This window comes from Manis pentadactyla, chromosome 1 (genome assembly GCF_030020395.1).
Source record: "Manis pentadactyla isolate mManPen7 chromosome 1, mManPen7.hap1, whole genome shotgun sequence".
In the NCBI taxonomy this organism is placed as follows: Eukaryota; Metazoa; Chordata; class Mammalia; order Pholidota; family Manidae; genus Manis; species Manis pentadactyla.
The window spans coordinates 189779078-189801124 of NC_080019.1; the positions used below are offsets into that span (position 1 = coordinate 189779078).

Here is a 22047-nt window from a genome sequence, read left to right on the forward strand (position 1 = left end):
CACTTTTTCTGCAGAAAATAGTATTTTTTTAAGTTATTTCACTATACCAATGTGTTCATTGAACATTTACTGTGATATAATAGAAACAGTGGGACCAACCAAGCAGCAGGTAGTATCACTGGACTAAGAACAGAACATGAATAGTTAACAAAATATAGTGGTAGATAAATAAATTCAGGTTCAGAGAGTTGAGTGAAAATGCAGTGGCTTTAAGCTGGATGAGGAAGAATTGAGGTAGTGTTGAAGGATGGATAGGATTTAAGTAAAGAAGGGACACATTTTAGGGAAATGTTTTGCCACTGGTGCAGAAGAAGGTTAAATGGCATTTTAGAATGCCATGCTGAGCTCTGAGTTCACGGCAGTAAGATTTCACTTGTTCTTAATTTACAGAGGGGTAAGTATAGGTTGAAAATCATGTGCTTCAGGAAGATTTTTTTGGTGAGAGTATGAGGGTAAATGGGACAAGGGATGGCCTACCTTTTAACTATAGTAGTTCCCAAATCTGGCTGTGCTCGAGAATCATCTGGAAGTTCTTTGAAAGAAAAAAAAAATGCCAGGGTCCTTTTCCACCCTTCCAGAGTCCGTATCTCTGGGAGTGGTGTCTGCAGTCTAGTTTTGGGAACCGCCTCTACTGTTTCTACATACGTACTACCAGGCCTGGGAAGATGCTTAGTTCTAGGTGGCATCTGTAATACTGAGCTGGAAATAACAGCCTGAGCCAAGGAGATTGCAGAAGGCATGGAGAAAACGTAAGGCATGAGGCATTTTGAAAATTGATAAGATTTAGTGAGACCATTTAGAGTAGATAGAGATGTCACCAGTTTCCTAGGAAGAATGACAGTGCTGGGGATAAAGAATGGAGGGTGAGTTGCGTCAGGAAGGGAGTGAGGATGCATTTCAGGCAGAATGAGTTGGAGTAGTAATGTGGCACTGTAGGTGACATCCAGCAGCTTGTTGGACCAGATAATGAGTGGGAGGTTAGGATAGAGGAAAGAGTTCTCAATTAGTTCACAGTAAACCTTTGAAGTAGTTCTTTTGCAAGGGAAGATTTGCAGAGAAATGAGTGGAGAGGCCAGGGGATGGAACTTGTGGGTAACCCCTGAGGTTGGGGCTAAAAGCAAAAGAGATGTGACTATTTGGAGAATAACTGGAACCCTGAATTATAAGACCACACACATTTTACAAGAGATTTAGAGGAGGTAACATTTCTAAGTTGCATGAAAGTGTAGCAGGGAAAATAAGTAACCTATGGTCATTTTACTGCTCTTAGTAATAGGCTTGTTGGAGGAAAATATAAACTGTTAATAACAGTATGCGCTTTTTTATTTCTTGGCCTTGTTATTTTTCTGTGTTTTTGAAATGCAATGATAATTAAAAGCAGTGGTTTCTAAAGGTGTATGTAATTATATATGTTTAAAAGTAGTTATAACCAATTAAGTATATGTGTGCATACACTTCTTTAAATTACATGTGTATTTTATAAATAAAATTATATGTGTATGGATATATATTTTTTAGACCTATTTAGAGAAGTTAGTGCTACTGGAAATGAGAGAGCAGAGTGGTTGTTTCCCAGTGCATTTCTTAGAAAGTAGTTAGGAGAAGGGCTTGCAGGCTATTGATTGAACATATTCTTCCTATGTGTCTTCTGTCTGATAAATACTGCTCTGTTTACAGAATATGCACATGAATGAGATAGCTCCAGATGTTAGGGTTAGGGAGGGAATTGTAACCAGGGACAGCTTTGATTCTCAGAGCACCTAGAGGTCATTTAATTCCTTTTTAATTCCTTTTAGGAGCTAGGATCTATTTGTAAAATAGGAAGTTTAGTACGTTCTATGTAAGTGATATAAAATACCGTTAAGTAGCACATTAACAGAAGAGATTAAAAAGATCTTGGTTTTTCATTCATATCACTTTGCTGTTGTTCATTCTTATTAGCAGATGGATAAAAGCAGGCTCCAAGGTTCAAAATTTATGGTAGTCCAAAATTGGAAACAAGCCAATTACTTGGTTAAAGTAAACTTACATCTGTGCAGTGGAGTGCTATACAACTAGTAAAAATGGTGGAAATTTATAAATCGTTGATGTAGTAAAGACCAAAAAAAAAAAAATCCCCTAAGAGCAGAGGTTCCTTCTCTTGAAGTAGTTAGGCTTTCAGAGCTTTATTCCTGTTTAGTTTTTTCTTCTCTCTCTCTCTCTCTCTCTTTTTAAGTAATGAGCATCCAATAAAAAACTATTTCAAGTAAACTTGAGGTTTTTATTTTTAAATGGGAAGAAGACTGTCATTGCTCAGAAATATATAATAGAAATATAATCACACACAGTTGGGATAGAATGGCGACAGGGTTTGTTTTTATGGCATACAGTTCTGATGAGAATGGGCTGTAATGGGTGCATCTGAGCAGGGAGTGCCGACTCACAAGGGGGCCTTGGCTGAGGTAGGAACGCCGAAAATGGAGTGATGAAGCCAGTTTGAAAGCCTTCTGAGGTGAAATCCAACCCAAGAATATGTGGCTTGATGTGGTGTAAGCAAGTAGGAAAGGGGTCCCGCATGATTTTAGTTGGGCTATAGTTGGGAGATTGGGGTGATGGTGACACACATTAACCATGACTGCGAATACAGGAAGGAGAAATGTGTATTTTCCATCTTTCCTTCCTTTTTCTGAGCAGGGCAGAAGGGTGGGGGAAAGGTAAATTTGATTTTACTATGGGGCCAGAGAGTATGGGCTTTGGAGTCACTTTGCTTGGGTTTGAGTCTTGTATCTCCACCATTGGTCATGGGAGACTTAGGACTTCACTTTATTTTTCTGGACTTTAGGTTCTATGCCTGTGAAATGGGATAATAGTGCTATTTGCCTTATGTAATTATTTGTGGGGATTGAGTGAATTAAAGGAAAGATTGTCCATTAAAGATTAGACATTTCATGCAGTAATAACTGGTACACAACAATAACTGGGACATTCAAGCTCAGTTCACTGTGCTTTGGGAAATGTGGGGCTGGAACTCTACTACGGAGACGTGAGCTGAAGGCAAGCCAGCTTTTAAGTCTGCTTCATTCTGCATAAACCACTTAATGCATATAAGTACTTAATGTTGTCTTTCAACTAGCTGTCTTAGAAATGAGACTTGAAGTAGGTCTGCTTATTATCATAGTATCACTTTTATATAGTAGTCACTGTCCATTAGTGGAAGTTAGGTTCCTGAAAAGTTCTGTGGTCTGAGAATTTACATTTGAGGAACTCATAATACATATAAATATGTTGATGGATGGGGAGTTTGATATAAACCTGTGCGAATCATTTTATTTTCACACTCAGTAAAGGAAGACAAAGGATAGCAAGCCAAATAGATTATCAGTGATTGTTGGTGTATTTTGAATTACTGATAGGGTACCTGTGCTTTACACTCCTCAGTCTCTCCCTCTCCCCTCTAGTCTTAAAAAAGATACTTGTGAATGCATTTTGCAGTGTTTACAGATAATATGCACGTGAGGTATCTCCCTCCTGTTTTCCTGTATTTATTGCTGTATCCAAATACTTGGTGCCTAATTTTGTCTGATTTTGAGTCCATGTAGTCCCAGAGAGGCCAAGTAACTTGGTGCTTGACATGTAGCAAAAAACTTTGGGCAACGCTTATTTAATCCACACAGCTCTTAGTTCCTGAACCTTCTCTCCAGTGCTTACTCAGGGTTACATTAGTTCTTACATAATGTCATGAGAAGTCAGATCCTCTATCCCCTTTAAATACGTATCTCAGCCACTCCTACCTGCAATGTGCCATTGGAGTTGTAGAACCCAAGATTCAGGTTGATAATTCTTCATATTCTTTCGTTTTGTCCAAGGCTTTGGTGCCAGAATGACTTACCTCCTATTGGTTTTTACCCTCTTTTCAGTTTTTCTCCCTTAAAAATATTTTTGGTAAAGGAAATACACCAATCTGTTATATGCTGCAATCAGATTTTCTCTGCTAGAACAGCTTTTTGGGGGGAAGTTATTACTTTAATGCTTTCATAAATTTGAAGTGTTTTTTACAAATTAATTTACTGCTTACGAGCTTTCATATTTGGGATGGTTGAGGTAGAAAATTGAGTACAGGGTCTAAAATTGGAGTTAGATACACCTAGATTCTTGCATCTTTGTAATTTTTTCATAACCATTTTAGTGATCCTTAATGAGAGGCATTTTGGTGTGCCAGAAATAGGAACTTTGGTGTGGGACCAGAGTTGACAAACTGTGACTATAGGCCAGGCCAGTCAAGCTCTCTGACCTTTGCTTTTTCCCTGTTGAGGAAGTGGAAATAATACTGCCTTCTTGTAGGGCTGTTAGGAGATTAGATGTGTCTACCTCTGTAAAGCGTCTCAGTTGAGTGGCTGGTATATAGTAAGTGTTGAGCAAATGTTCCTTTCCCTACAGTTTTATTCATCATTTTGATTGGATGTCACATTCTGAAGTTTAAAAGCTTTTTTTGCCTTTTTTATTTTAAGACTGTGACTATTTCCTAGGGATATTGTGGGGAGTCATAAATGTTTTTTTGGATTTTAGGATTTTGTAGTACCCAGTTAGTGAAAATGCTGTTTCTCTTAGGCCATTTGATCATCTTACTGGGAATTAGAGTTATGGAATTTTTTTTTTCTTCTGTTGGGTATCAGAACTGTGGCATTTCCCTGTTTGCTTTTCCCTTTGATTCCTTTAGTTATTACATTGTAGAAAATTTGGAAAAAGAAGATGTTTTCTTCTTTTGCTTCTTAATGTTAGTGTAAATGAGCAGAAGTTCATAAGAAAAGCCAGTCAAATGTATACTTTCTGGATAATCATACTGTAATTTTAACCCATGGAATCAAATTTTAGATCTGTAAACTAAGTTTTCCTTATTTCATTATTTTAGCTTTTTCTTTTGGGGATGGGAGCTTATTCTCAACTGGAATCTTCTGAACATTCAAAATTGTCCTTTTAAATCCCATTGTGCATAATATTTTATTTTTCATGTTGGTTCAGTTTTTTAAGTTGTGAAATAAACATATGAGAATATATAACATTAAAATTAAAAGACTAAAGAAAAACTCAGTTCACTCAGGTTACGAAATAAAACAGTACCTGCTGGTACTTCTGAAGCTTGTATCATAATCGTTTTGTTCACCTGTTGCTTGTAATACTTCCCTACTACTTCAGTTGTTTTGAAGCTAGATACAATTTTTAGTTTTGTCTTTAGAAAACAACTGTGACACAGGAGAAAACATCGTAGCTACCATATAGGTCATTAACTCCAGAGTGCATCTGGATTTGCCATATGATGCTAATGAATTCATTTCAATCACAGTTTTGCTAGTCTTCATCTTTGCAGAGTACTACCTTAAAAATCTCAGTATGTCAGAGCTTTTAATTAGGTTTCTCAATATTTTTTCTCTCTCTCTCTTCAGCTTTCTTTTTCTCTCTCTTCCCTGCTGCCTTCCCTTCCCATCTACCTTTCCCCCTCTCTGCTTCTCCTTGTGTAGAAGGAGACAGATGAAGGGACTGAGTCTGATAATTGAGCACTGAACCTTCCTTGTTGTACTTCAACTCAGCCTGTTGAAATTCCGAGAAGTAAACTGGAGGTTACTTTTATGCAGTGATTTTCAGGCAACTAAAGAATGGTTTGTAAGTTTAGCTTCCAGTTCCCATTTAAGCTCTCAGTTCCCAGATTATTTGTAGACCATTATATTGCCTTTGGCAAAAAATGAGCTGAAACATACTGTAAAAGATTCTGAGGATTATGTGAGGCTCATGTGGTAAGGTAGTAGATGCTTTTCATTAGCATCTAATTTTGCCCATAACTTGTGAATGACTTCATTTGTGGGGGAAAAGATGAAAAATACACTGTAAGGTTTTCTGAGAAAGTATAAACTATGACTTATCTGGATTTTTAAGCTTCTTTAGAAAGAAAATTTTATTTATAGTTTTCAAAAAGTACATTGGGTGTTTGCTGTTATCTACTTATTGTCATAAAACTCTGACCTAATATAAACAATTTTTTATGAAAAGTGATCAGCCTGAAGTGATCTTTATTTAAGCAATCAAGACTTAAGGGGTTTTCCTCAGTGTTACTCAGCATTACTTAGTAGTATATGATGATTTAGCTGCTGCATATGAGAGCAGGAAATTTTGTGACTCAGAGATACTTTAATCTTTTGCTCAAGGCTGCTTTTCAAATGAGAAGTGATTAATGGTTGGCTTTTCTAAAAGATGTCAGGTTTATGGTCAGACAGTTTTTTTTTTTTTTTAACTGTTTAGCAGTTAACTTATTTTTTTTTGTTTTTTTGAGAAGGCATCTCTCATATTTATTGATCAAATGGTTGTTAACAACAATAAAATTCTGTATAGGGGACTCAATGCACAATCATTAATCAACCCCAAGCCTAATTCTCAACAGTCTCCAATCTTCTGAAGCATAATGAACAAGTTCTTACATGGTGAACAAGTTCTTACATAGTGAATAAGTTCTTACATGGTGAACAATGCAAGGGCAGTCATGTCACAGAAACTTTCAGTTTTGATCACGCATCATGAACTATAAACAATCAAGTCAGATATGATTATTCGTTTGATTTTTATACTTGATTTATATGTGAATCCCACATTTCTCCCTTATTATTATTATTATTATTATTTTTATTAAATGCTGAAGTGGTAGGTAGATGCAAGATAAAGGTAGAAAACATAATTTAGTGCTGTAAGAGGGCAAATGTAGATGATCAGGTCTGTGCTTATAGACTAAGTATTAATCCAAGCTAGACAAGGGCAACAAAACATCCACAGGTGCAGATTTCTCTCAAAACAGGGGGGTGAGGTTCTAAGCCTCACCTCTGTTGATCCCCAATTTCTCACCTGATGGCCCCCCCTTCGACTGTGCCTGTCTTAGGTTGTTCCTCCCTTGAGGAATCTTACCCGTCTCTGGCTAACCAGTCATCTTCCGGGGCCATACAGGGAAATGTAAAGTTGGTAAGTGAGAGAGAAGCAATATTCTTTGAAAAGGTTAACTTTTTACTTCTTTGCAGATTTATGCCCTGTGGCTTCTATGCCCAGTATTTGTCTTGAGGTATCTTTATATGGTCAGACAGTTTTGATAACTTTTCTCTTGTCTATAATCAGATGGGTTAACCATTGTGCCTCTGGCCCACCCATATTGCCTTTAGATATTTAATACAACAATGAAATAATTTGCTGATTTCTAACAGCATTTAAAAAAATAAAAAAATTCTAATGTCTTATTTGATTAATCTTACCTCTTTAGATGCTTTTACATCAAATCCACTGAGGTTGCTGAGGCATAGGTAGCATTGTAACATCTCATAGATGAAGAATATGATGTGGAGAGCCTAAACAATTTGATAACACATAGTTCATAGCTAGAGATTTAGTTCACATTTCCTTTCTGCATGGTGCATTATAAAGACTGACCATTTATGAGGGAAAAATTATTAGAAAACTGTTTTCAAAATAAAACTTAAATCTTGTTCTAAATCCTATTTTTGCAAATAAAACTGTTCTGATGTAGTGCTCTAATAATGTTCATCCATCCATCCATCTATCCATATGTCCCCCAAATTGGGTACCAGTTGGTTCCATGTCTAAGGTTTTACTAATACCACAGCAGCATCTAAACAGGAAAGGTGGTTCCTAAGGAATGGAGTCTGGAATATAGGTATTGATTTTTAGGCACAGCAATTCCTAAGTTACAACTAATTCATTCATTTAAACCCCTGCCCCTTGAGCTCCTCTTTCATTTGTTGCTATTTGGAGTACAAATTTCTGGCTTTTAAAAAACCTGGAAATTCAGAAGTTGGAGGGAGAAGTAAGTGAAAAGGAGAAATATTTGGGGTCAGTAAATACAGACTTGAATTTATGAGTCTTGTCTAAAATGCTTTTTATGACCCACTGTCTAAAATGTTTTTCTTCAAACTACCTCAGTAGTTTTTTACTTTGTTTTACTACATTATTAGAATTCTACCAATTAGAGGTTTGTTTGGGCTAGCTAGCATCTTTGTTGAAATTGCAAGTTTTAAAATGAATTATTTCAGTCCAGTTGATTTCTTCCTGTTACATACCTGAAATGAATACACTGAGGCAATAGAAACTGAATGGTAACTTAGGAACATAGAGCTACTTAAGGGAAAAGATTATTAAGCAGGATGATTGGGATACCATCATGTAAAATTTAGGGAATTACAGATATTAGGAGTTGAGAGAGAGCTAACAAAGGAATACAACCTATTTTAGAATTTCTCCAGATAAAGAGAGGATTTAGAATTAGTTAACTTTATGTAATTCTTCTTAAGTGTCCCCACTGCTCATGACCAGTAATGTCTTTTGGTATCAGTAGATTTCTTTTGGCTAGGCTGGGAACTTGGCTAACATAAACAACATTATTTCCTTTGTAATATTTTTTGAATTACACAATGTCAATTTAAAAAATAAATTTTTAGATCAAACTCATTTATAATAAGGAAGGTTTGAAAAGCCTGTGTGTATGTTTATCTCTTTTGTTACTCTGTGCTCTCATTTGATAACTATGAGGTTGCTTTTGCTTTCCCATCAGCCGTTTTGAAATTTGCTAGTCTCATGAGGTAGCAGTGGAAGCAATAAATAGGAAGTACAGTGAAAGAATTATAACAGAGTAAGAGAAACCACCTGGAGCCCAAAAGGGGGCTTGTGAGCTTAGGGGGAGCCTTTGTGAACAGTGTTTGAGAACTTCATTTACAAATACCATTGATAGATTGACGTTATCTTTCCTGTAAAGTGACTTTAATTACCTCTGCTTACCTCTGCTAGTAAGCTATGATGAAAAGTGAACTCACATGATTGGTGAACTGATGGACATTACAAAATGTAGATTTTTCTCTCCAGATAATTTATATAGTTCAGTGGAATATTGACTGTTACTTCATACCTAGAAATGCCTGGAATTTTCATTGGGTGGAAGGCAAATTTAACTTTTTCTCCTTGACAGTTGAATACTTCATGTTATATATAATCACTTTTCATTAGAAATATTTTCAAGTAAGCTTAAATGAATGTTAGTAAATGAATTTGCAGTAATTTTCTCTCAATGTTTTGGGAATTGTCGTTACATTAGATGTTCCTCAGTTAGGGGTAATTGTCTTGCATCCTTATGTCTTATCATAATCTGTTTTTCTTCACACAGTGTATAGTTTTGCTGCTGGACTCTTCCCTCCCTTCCCCCACCCCATCAGGATGATATGAGACTTGAAAGAAGACGATGCATACAGGTGACTCAAGTTTTGAAATACCGTAAAACTATGGCTGTCTGAGAGAATGTGGGAATTGGTGGTGGTATATTTTGAATGGGGGAGCTTTCAGATAAACATCATTAATGGGAGGAATTAACTTGGATCAGTTAATGCAAAAGATAGTTGGGTTATTTATTAAACTTGACTTTGGGAGTGAGTTAGCTAATCAGTGACTTACCAATGGTATTACTATGAATACAGCATAATAATTGCTAGTACTTGACCATTTCAAAAGTGGATGGTTGTCTAATACTTTGGTGAGAATTGAAGTATTTCTGTTAAATAAATAGAATATTCACCTTTATGGTTGAAAACATGTTTCCTTCAGATCCCTATTAGAATAGAGCGAATCTTTTAAAGGCATAGGGAGTAGATGCTAGGGTATCTTAAATAAGACTGACAAATTAATATTACACCCATATGTATGATTCCTTAAAGAAATAGGATCTGGGATTTTGTTTTTTCTTTCCTTCTCTCCATCCCGCTTTCTCTTTTTTATTTATTTCCTTCCTCCTCTCCTTTCATGCCTTTTGTCATTTATATTTATACAGGAAAAGCAATATGAAGGCATTTTTGAAAGAATATTTTTGATTGCTGTATACTTAATTCAGGTGATCTTATTCGTACTTGGGAAAATGGAGTCTATTCCATCTATGACTGTGTTCAAACTCTTAAAAAAGTGTAATTAGTGGATAAACTGTTGACTTTAAACCAGTATGTTCTTAAATCAGGCCAATTGTGAGGCATTTTGTTGAAGCAAGTGACTTATATTTGTAGACTTTGTCAGAGATAGTCTTATTTGATTATATTTATAAACAGAAAATTTGTTCTTTAACTGGAATAAGAAAAATATATAAGCCTTGAATAGATAGTTAATTACGTCATTGGTGTAATTCTTAGTTTTTGCAATTGGTTTTTATTTTTGGTGATCTTTGTTTTCTAAAAAAAAAATACCATTTTTGACTTAAGTGGGATTTAAAAATATGTCTCAGATGTACCATTTTTGAATGAAGAAATGTGCTTGAATATATTCTTAAATTATAGAACAAGTAATATTTACAGTCAAGAGGGACTCAAACTAATGGTAATTCTTTTTTAAGGAAAAGGTGATTGAGTAATCATCTCCATAATCTGTCTCTCAGGTGTGCACATACATACATACCTGTATGAGGTGCACCATATACACATTCTGGCTGAGTGGCTGATAAAACCAACATGATGCTGAGGCTGAATATCACCATCATAGAGAAGTTAAATAGGAATATTTAGAGAGAAAAAATTTAGAGTTTTATGAAAATTTTGTTGTCAGATTTTATAAGTTTGACCTTTTGGTGCAGGAACAGTTTCTCAGCACTGTCAGCTCCCGGATTGCTCCTTGGGCACTATACTGCACATTGGCTATACCAAGTAGATGCTCACTTTCAACTGAGGTCAGTAGAGGAACAAAGTATTTTTGGGGTATCTCATAGATTTATCCATGAATATTAATGATATTGGAGATGTTCCCTTATGAAATTTTGAGGTGGCAAAGTTGCTATTTTATCTTCACAAGATACGAAGTGTTCCCAAATAGCTTTTTCTTGAATGGCATTTTATGGATGAAATGAAATGAAATAAATATCTAAAGAGTAAATACAGTTTATAAAGGTTATCAGGTTAATTTTATGAATGTTGGAACACAAAATTCTACAAAGATTAGTCTTATAGTCCAGTCTCTCTTATTTGGGCTTGTATTCTTTAAAAAATTATCAATGTTTATTGGCTTAAAGGAGAAAACCCTAGTAAGGAAGATCTGGCTGCTTCTAATGTATGTGTTAAGTATTGATGTATTTCCCTTTTAACAATTTAAAAGTTAATAATTGTTTTTGAACATAAAATTAACAGCTTTCCTAATCATTAATTAATGCAGCAGTTTGCTCTTGTATTACTATGCACACATTTATTATACTTCAACTGGTAGAGTTTTAACACACAGAAGTTCATAAGGAGTTTTTCAGTGAATGTTATTTCTAGAGTGCTTATGTACACTCGAAAGTGAGTATTCTGTTTTTCCTTAGGTGTTCATGGGACTGACTGTATGTTTAAATGTGATGATAACCTCACTGTCTCATACCATATCCTTGACTAGGTGCAGGTTCAGGGATACTAGGAAGGACACTGAAGTAGTTTTGACTGTTCTTTCAAGATCAAAAGCTTAATACCAATTCTTACTGAACCCCAAGCTTTTGATGTATATCTAGTACATGTGTATATAGGTGCTCTTGTATTTGTTTAATTGGAGGGTCTTTTTGCCTATTTTAAGATACAATTGCTATATAAATGAGGCAAAATTGGATTTTTTTATTTTTGGAAGAAAATTTACTTCTGACCATACATTCATTTGGCTAATATTTGCATTGTACCAGGTGCTCTGCCCGTAAGGATCCCTGTGCTTAGGAATCCAGGAAAACATAGTTCATTTGGAGGAGGGGGCAGAGAGTAAACAAGTGGTGTAGTGGATGTTTATGATAAATTTTAAAAACTTACCTATTGAGTTCAAGTCATCTAGAGTAAAATCAGAAAATACTGTTCGGTTAATAGCATTCACAGCAACAACTTCACCTGACCCCCATGCTTGTGGTTTCAGAATCTACATTTGTATTCTACTCTTCTCACCTGAGTTCCAGACTCATGTAACTACCTCCTGGATGTTTCCCCTGCACACACTCCTTCATCTCCCATTTACTCTTTATTCCTGTAAGTGATGAGTGACAGACACACTGTCACCCTGGGAATTAGGAGTCTGTCTTGACCCTTTGAATTAAGAGGTGACCAAATTCAGTTTATTAAAGATGTAGGATCACTTCCTTCTGAGAATGAATTTGGGAATTGACCGCTTCATAGATTACTGTGCATATTAACATAAAAGCTCTTGTATTTTTTCCATTTATTTGATAAAAGGACCTCCCCATCATTAATAGTATAATAAATAAAAATAATAAATAAGTATATTTATTATAAACTAAATATTATAAATATATTATAAATTACATATAATAAACTAAATATTATAAATATATCATAAATTACATATAAGTATGTATTATATAAAGTTATATAATATATAAATAAAATATTAAAAATAAAATTATTTTTTACATATACCCATTAACATCCAATGGAACATTATTTGTATTTGGGAAGAGCTGTTGTATACAGCACTTGATCCCATTCTTTATTTTGTTGACATGGGCTTCTTTAACAACTAAGATTGTTAACAGCAGTGATAAGTTAGTCACTTTAAAACTTAAAATAGTTCTAGAACATAGAGAGCTATAACTCTTTGGGGAAGAATACTTGAGAAATTTATTTTAAATTGTGATTTGTTCATAGTGTCATATTTCTTATATGTATGAATTTAAGTGCTTAAAATAATTTGATGTGCAAAATTATAAATTTTGTCCCTAACTAATTTTAAAATGGAAGTTTTTAGGGCACATTGCATATTTCAATGATCATAGGTGTATGGCATATTGTTATAGAACAATTAGAAATCAGATCTGTACATTAAAAAAAAACCAACTTCCTTAATCCCATTCACATACAGGGTGAATTGAGGGAGCCAAAGGGTTTGTACATTTCAGTTTTTTAGTGTATATTACCAATTTGCCTCCTTTTGAAATTGTTTTTCACATGGTCCTGTGTATCTGGTCTCTACATGCGTTTTCCCTTCTTGAGCTCTCATGTGTTTCTTAACCGCCTGCAATCTCATTTTGCTCTGAATAATTCAACAAATCTATTGTTTGGTAAATGGTAAATCCAGTGGATTTTTTTTTTTGCTCTCAGGTTTTTACTTTTTCTCTGTTTATTAAGTAATACACAATCACTGAAAAAACTGGAAATTTATAAGGAAATAGGTAAGAAGGAAACACACCAGAGTTCTATTGTCCACTGCGCTATGGCATATTCCCTCCAGGTTTTTGTTTTCTGTGCCATTTTTGATGAATTGAGATTACCTTGAATATCCATACAGGATGATATCCTTGGGTAGAATCTATTTTTTATTATTTAACATCTTTTTATTGGCCTAACATTATTTCATAAATGTTTCCCTATGTTATCAAAAACTTAACTAACTGTAGAGATCTGCTCTCACTTTGAACATCAGGTCCTATCCTCTGTATGTCTTGTGTCTGTCTAGCAGTGTTCCTGGGACAAAAATGTGCTCAAAAAATTATTGCAAAGAGAACAGTTTTGCTATCCTACTAATGCCTAAAAATATCTTAACGTGCATTTCTGCTTTAATATATTTCTTCAGATGTTTTAAGAGTTCCTCATTCACTACTTCCTTTTCCTTTTATAGTGCATATTTTTATTTAAGTTTCTAATTTCTAAGTGGAAGTGATTAGTAATGATTACATCATGCATATATCACAAAAGGAGAACATAAGATATTTATAGAAAAGATGATGGGAAACCTGAGGTTAGCCACATTGCAGTTGTATTTCTTAGACCTTAGTGCCTTTTTTCAAGACCCAGGTGAAAGCAAATAGGTTAATGTTCATTTATTTAGATTTTGGAGATACTTGGTAAATATACCTCCAAAAGAATGTTTGAGTTCTGGGAAGGTGATAGCAGGAAATCTTTTTTTGAATATCCACAATTTCCCTTAAAAACTGAGTGTCTAGGAAGCAAAACCAAAAACTCAGAGACACCTTCTACAAGACTAGGTGAAGTCTCCCTACAAACCCTAATACAAACAGCTAAGGACATATCTCTAGTAACTATTAAGACATATGAGGTGTTTTAGCATTGTATAGAGCAGTGCAGAAGGAGGCAGTAGGGTATCTGATGGACCAAAGATCAGGAGAACCCCAAGATGGTCAACAAAGACTCCCTGGAAAGCGTGGCAAGCAAAATTGAGAAAGCAGCTGAAACAGAGATGTTTTTAAGTTCCCAGGAAACGAGGGGCCCACAGTGAGTTCTGAGGGGTCAGAGCCATCTGATCCTTTATGAATTTTCAAAACTAACCAGTTGAAGCTCCCTTCCTGATCAAGTGCACCCCCTCCCGCCCCCACTTAAGGAGATGCTGCTGGGAATAGAATCCAAATGAAGCAGAATGGAGACATGGAGGCAAATGAAAACAGCTCAGATCAAGTGGGAGAAGGTGAAAGCACAGATCTCATTCATAAGGCTGTATTATAGTCTCCTTTATGAAAACAGAAAAAGACTGAGACTGAGGCTGGAAAAGCTACTAAGTTTCCTTAAAGTTTTTCGTTTTGCATGAAAATGAGCAGTGGCAAAGGGTCACAGTCAAATTCCTGACAGAGGTTTTATAAGAAAAAAAGGAATAAGGGGCAGAACAATACTTTTGCAGACAATAAAGCATGCCAGAAAGAAATACCCATAAAACTAGTGAAAACTATAACTTAGTGGTTCAAAACGAACCCCAAAGAAATTCAGAAAGTCATACAAATAAGGAAGGAGCTACATAAATCCAAATAAGGAAATCTTATAATTTGGTAACTCAGGAAAGAGAATAAAAAGAAAATTACTCAAAAAATGAAGCCTAAACTAGAAGGAACATGAGAGTGAAAAAACCCAATGGAAAATTTCTTCAGAGAAACAAGATGAATAGGAGAAAAAAAGTTTAAACAAAAAAAAGAAGAAAAAGGTGCATTCTAGAGAAAATGACAGTTATTAAAGACAGGCAGTGAAGTTTAAACATTTGAGAAATAAGTCTGAAGAAGAACCAAAGCAGTGAAACTTAATAAATACTAATAATGAAAACTCAAGTAAATTTCCTGGTATTAAAGATTAGCCACTACATTTGGAAAGGACATGCTGTGTACTTGGATAAATTAATCCAGAAATGACCAGTATGTAGACATCTTCTGTACAAATTACTGGTCTTTAAACAAAAGGAAATTCTTGGGGTATCTAGGCAAAGACCCAAGTCATTTTTAAGGGGAAGAATATTAGATTACCTGATTTTGATAGCAATGCTTTATGCCAGAAGCAATGGAGTAACACCTCAGGGAAAACAAAACAGAGCCAGGAGCTTTATATATAGCCAAACTGAATAAAGCATAAGAACGGCAGACAAAATGTTGTGAACATGAGTGTGAATTTGGGGACTATTGTTTCTTAACACATCAGGAATCTACTGGAGAATGAACTGGCAGTCAAAGAAACCACTGTGCGGACATTGATAAAAAAGGAGCATTAAATAGGTACCTGTGAAACTTAAATGATGGTTATGAGTGAATGTAATTTGTAATGGCTGTGTTCTCTGCAATGAAGATTGAATGCAAATAGTAATAAAAGAAAGAATAAAGTTGCTGATTGCTTCAGTTACTCAAGGGGAGTAGAAAGATGCTACTTCAAATCAGATACTGGCAGAAGAGGGAAGAGAGGGGGATAAAGTTACTGATTAAATTTCAGTGATGTTCCTAAATACAGGAATCAGTAGATCACACTCCTGCACCACAAGACACATAATGAAAAGAAGGGAAAAGTGATATAAATACATTAATATAAAGCTAACTGTAAGAGCAACTACAAAGCTCCAAAGCTCAGTTTCTTCATAAGGGGAATAAGAAACAAAATAACGGTAACACTGCCTCGTAATACATGTAGTGCAGAGTGCATATGTAGCACATGCCCAGTAGATAAGCTCTTACTTTTATTATTATCATGGCCCTTCCCAGTTACCTTACTATTATGCATATTTGGGGCTTGGATTTTCTTGAATTTGTCTTTGTTTGAGAAATTGGCATGTCTTCTCAAATTACATGTTAATGCCTCAAATTTTATTTGTTTTTTCTGTATTATTAGACTTAGAATTTAAATTCATACCTCATTTACAGCAATTTAAAATTTGTGTTGAAGGACTGTTTCATTTATTAGGCATTGATGCTGATTTTTCTACTTACCTGCCACTATGTGGTCTATGATTGGACTGAAATTATTCAGAAAGGATTTTCAGGAGCATAGTAGTATAGGGAAAAAAATGTGCTGGGTAAAGTGTTTTTCTCTGTGAAACAAGTTAACTAAAATTAACATTGTTTTTTCATACTGATGTACTTGAAATGATTGTATAAAACCCATTTTACATGAATATAGTAGAAAAATACTTTGTTGCAGTTATGCAGTTTTATCGTTGAAATATTTCTGAGGTACTTTAGATCTCCTTCTTCCCCATTAAATAAAACATGACACATTTGTAACTTTTTTCTCTTTGAGGGCAGGGACCATTTACTCCACCTTCCTTACTTTTTTAATATGTAAAATGCATGTGTATAAATATTTCTTGAAATATAATTCACATCATAAAATTCATGCATTTTTTTTTAGTGAGTTTGAATTTTCATTGAAATCACACAGTGGTGCAGCTACCACCACCACAATCTAGTTTATATATTTTTAATTAAAAATCATACTGTTTCAAAGAAAAGTAAAAATAAAAATAAAAATTATCAGAAATCCTAATAGTCAGAGAGTATCATTGTTATTTTTTAGTATATATATTACCTATGACTTTCTGTGCATGTGGCTTCTTCAAACAATTTTTAAGAAATAAAATTGGAGTCATATTTTACTTACTATACAGTCTTTTAAAATTTAAGCATTTCTCCATCATTAATACTCTTGTATAACATAATTTTTAATGCTTATTAGTATTCTACAAATCAGTTATTATTTAACCTATTCCCCATTATTGCTAATTAGTTCATAAATAATGTTTAAGTGAACATTATTGTGGAAGTCTTTGTGTTCATCTTGGATTTATTGCCTTAGATCCAATTCCTTGAAGTTACAGTTGTTGAGTTAAAGGATATGTACATTTTAAAGACTTGGGATACATAAAGTATCTTCTTAACGTACATTTTATTCTTCTACCAGCTACATGTCAGAATTTTCCAGTACTGTAGAATCTTGGGTATTTAAAAATGTTTGCCAATGTGATAGGGAATATTTTAATTTGCATTTGTTTGAATATTAGTGAAATTGAATAGGTTTTCTTATGTTATTCATATGGTCTGTGAATTTTCTTTTAATGTTCTTTGCTGATATTTCTCTTGAGTTTTTTATTTATTTATGAGTTCCTCATTGAACCTTTGTTATATGCCCTAAGCTATTCTAAACGATTTTCATTTATTTACTCATTTATCATGACAAGTCTGAGATAGGTACGATGATTAACACAGCCAGAGAGGTTAGATAGCCTGCCCAAGTCACACAGCTAGTAAGGCATGGAGCTAGGATGCATACCCAGGAGTGTGACTCCTGACTCTTCCTTAGCATGTTTCTACTTTTTACTTACTGCTAATAATACATTTTCTAGTTTACATTTCTTTTAATTTTGTTCATAATATTATTTTATACAGGAGCCTTTTAAGTTTTTGTATGGAGAAATTAGGACTCTCTTATTAGTGTAAAGCTTGGAACATAATAGATTTAAATATTTGTTAAACCCATTAATAATCTGTTGATTGTGGTGACCTTTGTGTGTTATATTTCCTGTTTTTAGTGAAAGGGATTCCCAAGGGCTTCATCAATAATTTACTCTTAAGTTCTGATAAGATGTATAAGCTTATCTATATTAGCTCTTCTGGAAAGTCTGTGGAAGTAATTACTGCTTTAAAAAGGAATGTGTTCTTAAGCAAATACGAGTTGTGAAGATGCGTATTGTGGATGGTGATTTGAATTGTAGATTCAAGCAAAGTAAAATGATTGGTTTTAGGAATAATTTGATGGAATTTGGTTTTTGTAGCTTTAGAAAATGTATAGATTTGGCCACTGTTTAAAAAGTTTTTAGAATAAATTTTGGTTTACTTTAAGAAGTAAAATCCTTTGAAAGGAAAACCTAAAATAAAAACGCTGATGTGAAAAAGCTACTGGTTAAGGTTTGATAGTGTAGATCATCTCCTTCAAAGGTGTAGTATATGATTTTACTTTAAAGTGCTTTTTCTCCCTTTTCCTTTGGTAATTGACATCAGGCTAGGTATTGGTCCCTCTTTAGTTTGGTTGAGTACTGTATCCTCTTTTCTAGTCTTCTAAAGAAGTGTAGTGATCCAAATTAAGTGGATCTATGTTAGAGATTAGAGAAACACAAGTTAAATTCACTTCCATTTTTTACACACTATCTAAAAAATACACCAAAATATACTACATGGAATCGAGTACTCAAAAGCAGACACTTGAAAATGTAAGTATTTTATCTAGTTAGTAAAACCTATATCTTCTTTGTATGAAGTTACAAAAGCTAAAAAAAATTGTTGAATGTTGTTTCTGTAATCTGCTGGTTACAGTCAACCATGTATTCATTCAGGCCATGCTCAACTGACATGTTAAATTCAGATTTGTACTTTTCTTCTATAGTAAGAATTGATAGCTAAGTTTACATACACGTTAATAAAGTTTAATCCATTTGGGAAGTAAAAAAATGAAAACAAGTTTTCCTCTTCCTTATTCTCTCTCCTTAATGGTAAAACCCCTATCAATCTTCAATTTTTAAATTATTCATTTGGTTACTACCATCACTTTAAATACAGTAATGTGTTTATAGCTCTCTTTTATTATTTAAAAATCTAATGACTGTCCTCCCAGAAGGAAATCAAGTAGCTGTCTATGCTACCACTTTTCCTGCCAATTTCTTTTCCTCTTTTAAAGTTTCTGTGTTGATTCTTACTAAAATTTTTTACAATTGATTTTAATATCTCTTTCTTGAGCCATCAGTTTTTAGATAGTTTCTCTTAATTTCCCAAGATAGGAAACAAGTGCTCTAGGACTTTCTTTCTACCTCACAGCCTTTAGCCACCAATCACTTTTTTTTGATTTGTTGATAATCAGCTTTATTGAAGTATAAAACTCACCATTTTAAGTGAACTGTGTGATGAATTTTTTTTATAACTTTTTTCTTTGGGTATCTTTATATACAATCACATGAGCAACATTGTGGATACTAGATTCCTCCCATTATCGAGTCTGCACCCCATACCCCATTACAGTAACTGTCTGTCCATCAGTGTAGTAAGATGCTATAGAGTCACTACTTGTCTTCTCTGTGGTATATGGCCTTCCCTGTGCGCCCCCCCCCCCCACATTGTGTGTGTGCTAGCCGTAATGCCCCTTATTCCCCTTCTTCCCCGCTTTCCCCCCCTGCCCAGTCCCTTTCCCTTTGGTGACTGTTAGTCCATTCTTGGGTTCGGTGAGTCTGCTGCTTTTTTGTTCCTTCAGTTTTTCCTTTGTTCTTATGCTCCACAGATGAGTGAAATCATTTGGTACTTGTCTTTCTCTGCCTGGCTTATTTCACTGAGCATAATACCCTCTAGCTCTGTCCGTGTTATTGCAAATGGTAGGATTTGTTTTCTTATTATGGCTGAATAATATTCCATTGTGTATATGTACCTCATCTTCTTTATCCATTTATCTACTGATGGACACTTAGGTTGCTTTCATTTCTTGGCTATAGTAAATAGTGCTGCAGTAAACATAGGGGTGTATATGTCTTTTTGAATCTGGGGTCCTGCATTCTTAGGGTAAATTCCTAGGAATGGAATTCCTGGGTCAAATGGTATTCCTATTTTGACTTTTTTAAGGAACCTCCATACTGCTTTCCACAATGGTTGAACTAGTTTACATTCCCACCAGCAGTGTAGGGGGGTTCCCCTTTCTCTGCATCTTCAACAGCATTTGTTGTTCCTAGTCTTTTCTATGTTGGCCATCCCAACTGTTGTGAGGTGATACCTCATAGTGGTTTTAATTTGCATTTCCCTGATAATTAGCGATGTGGAGCATCTTTTCATGTGTCTGTTGGCCGTCTGAATTTCTTCTTTGAAGAATTGTCTGTTCATATTCTTTGCCCATGTTTTTAATAGGGTTATTTGCTTTTTGGGTGTTGAGGCATGTGAGTTCTTTATGTATTTTCTATGTTAACCCCTTGTCGGATATGTCATTTACAAATATATTCTCCCATACTGTAGGATGCCTTTTTGTTCTGCTGATGGTGTCTTTTGCTGTACAGAGGTTTTTTAGCATGATGTAGTCCCATTTGTTCATATTTAATTTTGTTTCCCTTGCCTGAGGAGATGTGTTCCAGGAAAAGTTGCTCATGTTTGTATTCAAGAGATTTTTGCCTATGTTTTCTTCTAAGAGTTTTATGGCTTCATGACTTACATTCAGGTCTTTGCTCCATTTTGAGTTTACTTTTGTGTATGGGGTTAAACAGTAATCTAGTTTCATTCTCTTGCATGTAACTGTCCAGTTTTGCCAACACCAGTTGTTGAAGAGGCTGTCATTTCCCCACTGTATGTCCATGGCTCCTTTATCTTATATTAATTGACCATATATGTTTGGGTTTATAGCTGGGCTCTCTAGTCTGTTCCATTGGTCTGTGGGTCTGTTCTTATGCCAGTACCAAATTGTCTTGATTATTGTGGCTTTGTAGTAGAGCTTGAAGTCAGGGATCGTAATCTTTATTCTCAGACAATCACTATTTACACTTAGGCATCTTTTCTGAACTCTAACTGAATTCCATGCTTTTGTCTTGAGGTTCTTTTGAAAATGGAAAACTGAAAACTATACTGGAAAAACACATGGTGTATTAGGACCTGTATAGGTGGAGTTGTAATATTGAGTTACTAGGTTAGTTCCACTCACAGGAGAAATGTGAACACCAGGATTGAGGTGGTAAAATGATGATGTGAACCCCAGTTGTCCAACTCAAGAACCTGAACTACTTCTGCCATTGTTAGTTTCTCTCTCAACTGAAAAGTCCTGAGTGCAGGTCTGGCCCTTGTAGAGATGTTGGACTGACTGACAGGCTTTAGTTCAGTGAATATGATTTGGGGTTCTAGCAAGAAGGTTTTCATCCTTCCATTGCCGGGTTCAGGAGGCATCAGATAGCAGTATGGACCTGTGCTTTTGCCTGTGTGGCCTTTTCTTGGTGTGTGGCTTAGTATCCTCACCGGAATTCTTTGGCCTTAGCCTGGTGGTGACTGTTCATTGTGTTTTTGAGCGGCTGGGACTCAGTGTTGACTGTGCAGTAGATACTTCTTAGAGCCATTGGGAGAGGCTGGCCATGCAGTAGGTCTAGTAAATCAATCCAACTTCTGCCCCTCCTTCTACTCCAGTTTTCCTTTTCTGCCCATAATGACACCTATCACTTCTGCTGTGGTTCTGGGTGCCAGCCTTCAGCTCTTGGTCTTTCTAACCTTACGTTGATTATTATTGTGATTCTATTGAACTTTTGTCTTAAGAAATCTGTCAGAGTCTTTGATTCACTGGTTAAGTCTCCATCCTATGCTTTAATGAATTGCTTTTATTTTTGTGATTCGTTACTCCTGTTTGGTGGATATTATGGAGGATATGAACAAGTGTACTGAATCTGTCTAGTGCTCTTGGTTTTCTTTTCAGAAGCTCCTACTTCCTACAACTGAGGAAACAGAGCTTCTGGGTGTGGTGTTGGTTCCATTCCTTGCTGATAGTCTTAAAAGATTTTCTCGGGCTCTACTCCAAGTATGGTTCTTCTTGATTCTCTATTTACTCATGAATTCTGGTAGTATATGTGAAGAAGTAGGTAGCCTTTTTAGTCCCAATTAAACTTCCCTGCTGCTACCCACTGGTAGTATACCACTTAGAGTTGCCCATGTAAGAAGCAACTCTGTTGAAAGTCAACAACTATACTTCTGTTTCTGCATTTGTGACTTTTGGTTTGGACTTGCTTTGGAGGCCCATTTTTCTCTGCCCTTGACCTGTCCACATGTTCTGTCCATTA

The 22047-nt window shown here is 35.1% G+C and overlaps 1 protein-coding gene across 12 annotated transcripts in view; it reads left to right on the plus strand.

Annotated features, from left to right (window-relative positions):
- Window positions 1-22047, plus strand: part of DYRK1A (dual specificity tyrosine phosphorylation regulated kinase 1A) — a 152448-nt gene that overhangs the window by 45074 nt on the left and 85327 nt on the right. For 9 of the 12 annotated variants that reach the window (XM_057504521.1, XM_036899220.2, XM_036899218.2 and 6 more), the window contains one exon: window positions 9182-9266. The exons of 1 other annotated variant lie outside the window; for it this stretch is intronic. Coding sequence is in view for 6 of the 11 variants with exons in the window: in XM_036899220.2 (XP_036755115.2) it covers window positions 9257-9266 (10 nt within the window). In the remaining 5 variants the exon portion in view is untranslated. Of the gene's footprint in view, window positions 1-9181; window positions 9267-10624; window positions 10718-22047 lie in introns of all 12 variants that reach the window. 2 more of the 12 variants (XM_057504549.1, XM_036899223.2) reach the window with 1 other exon arrangement.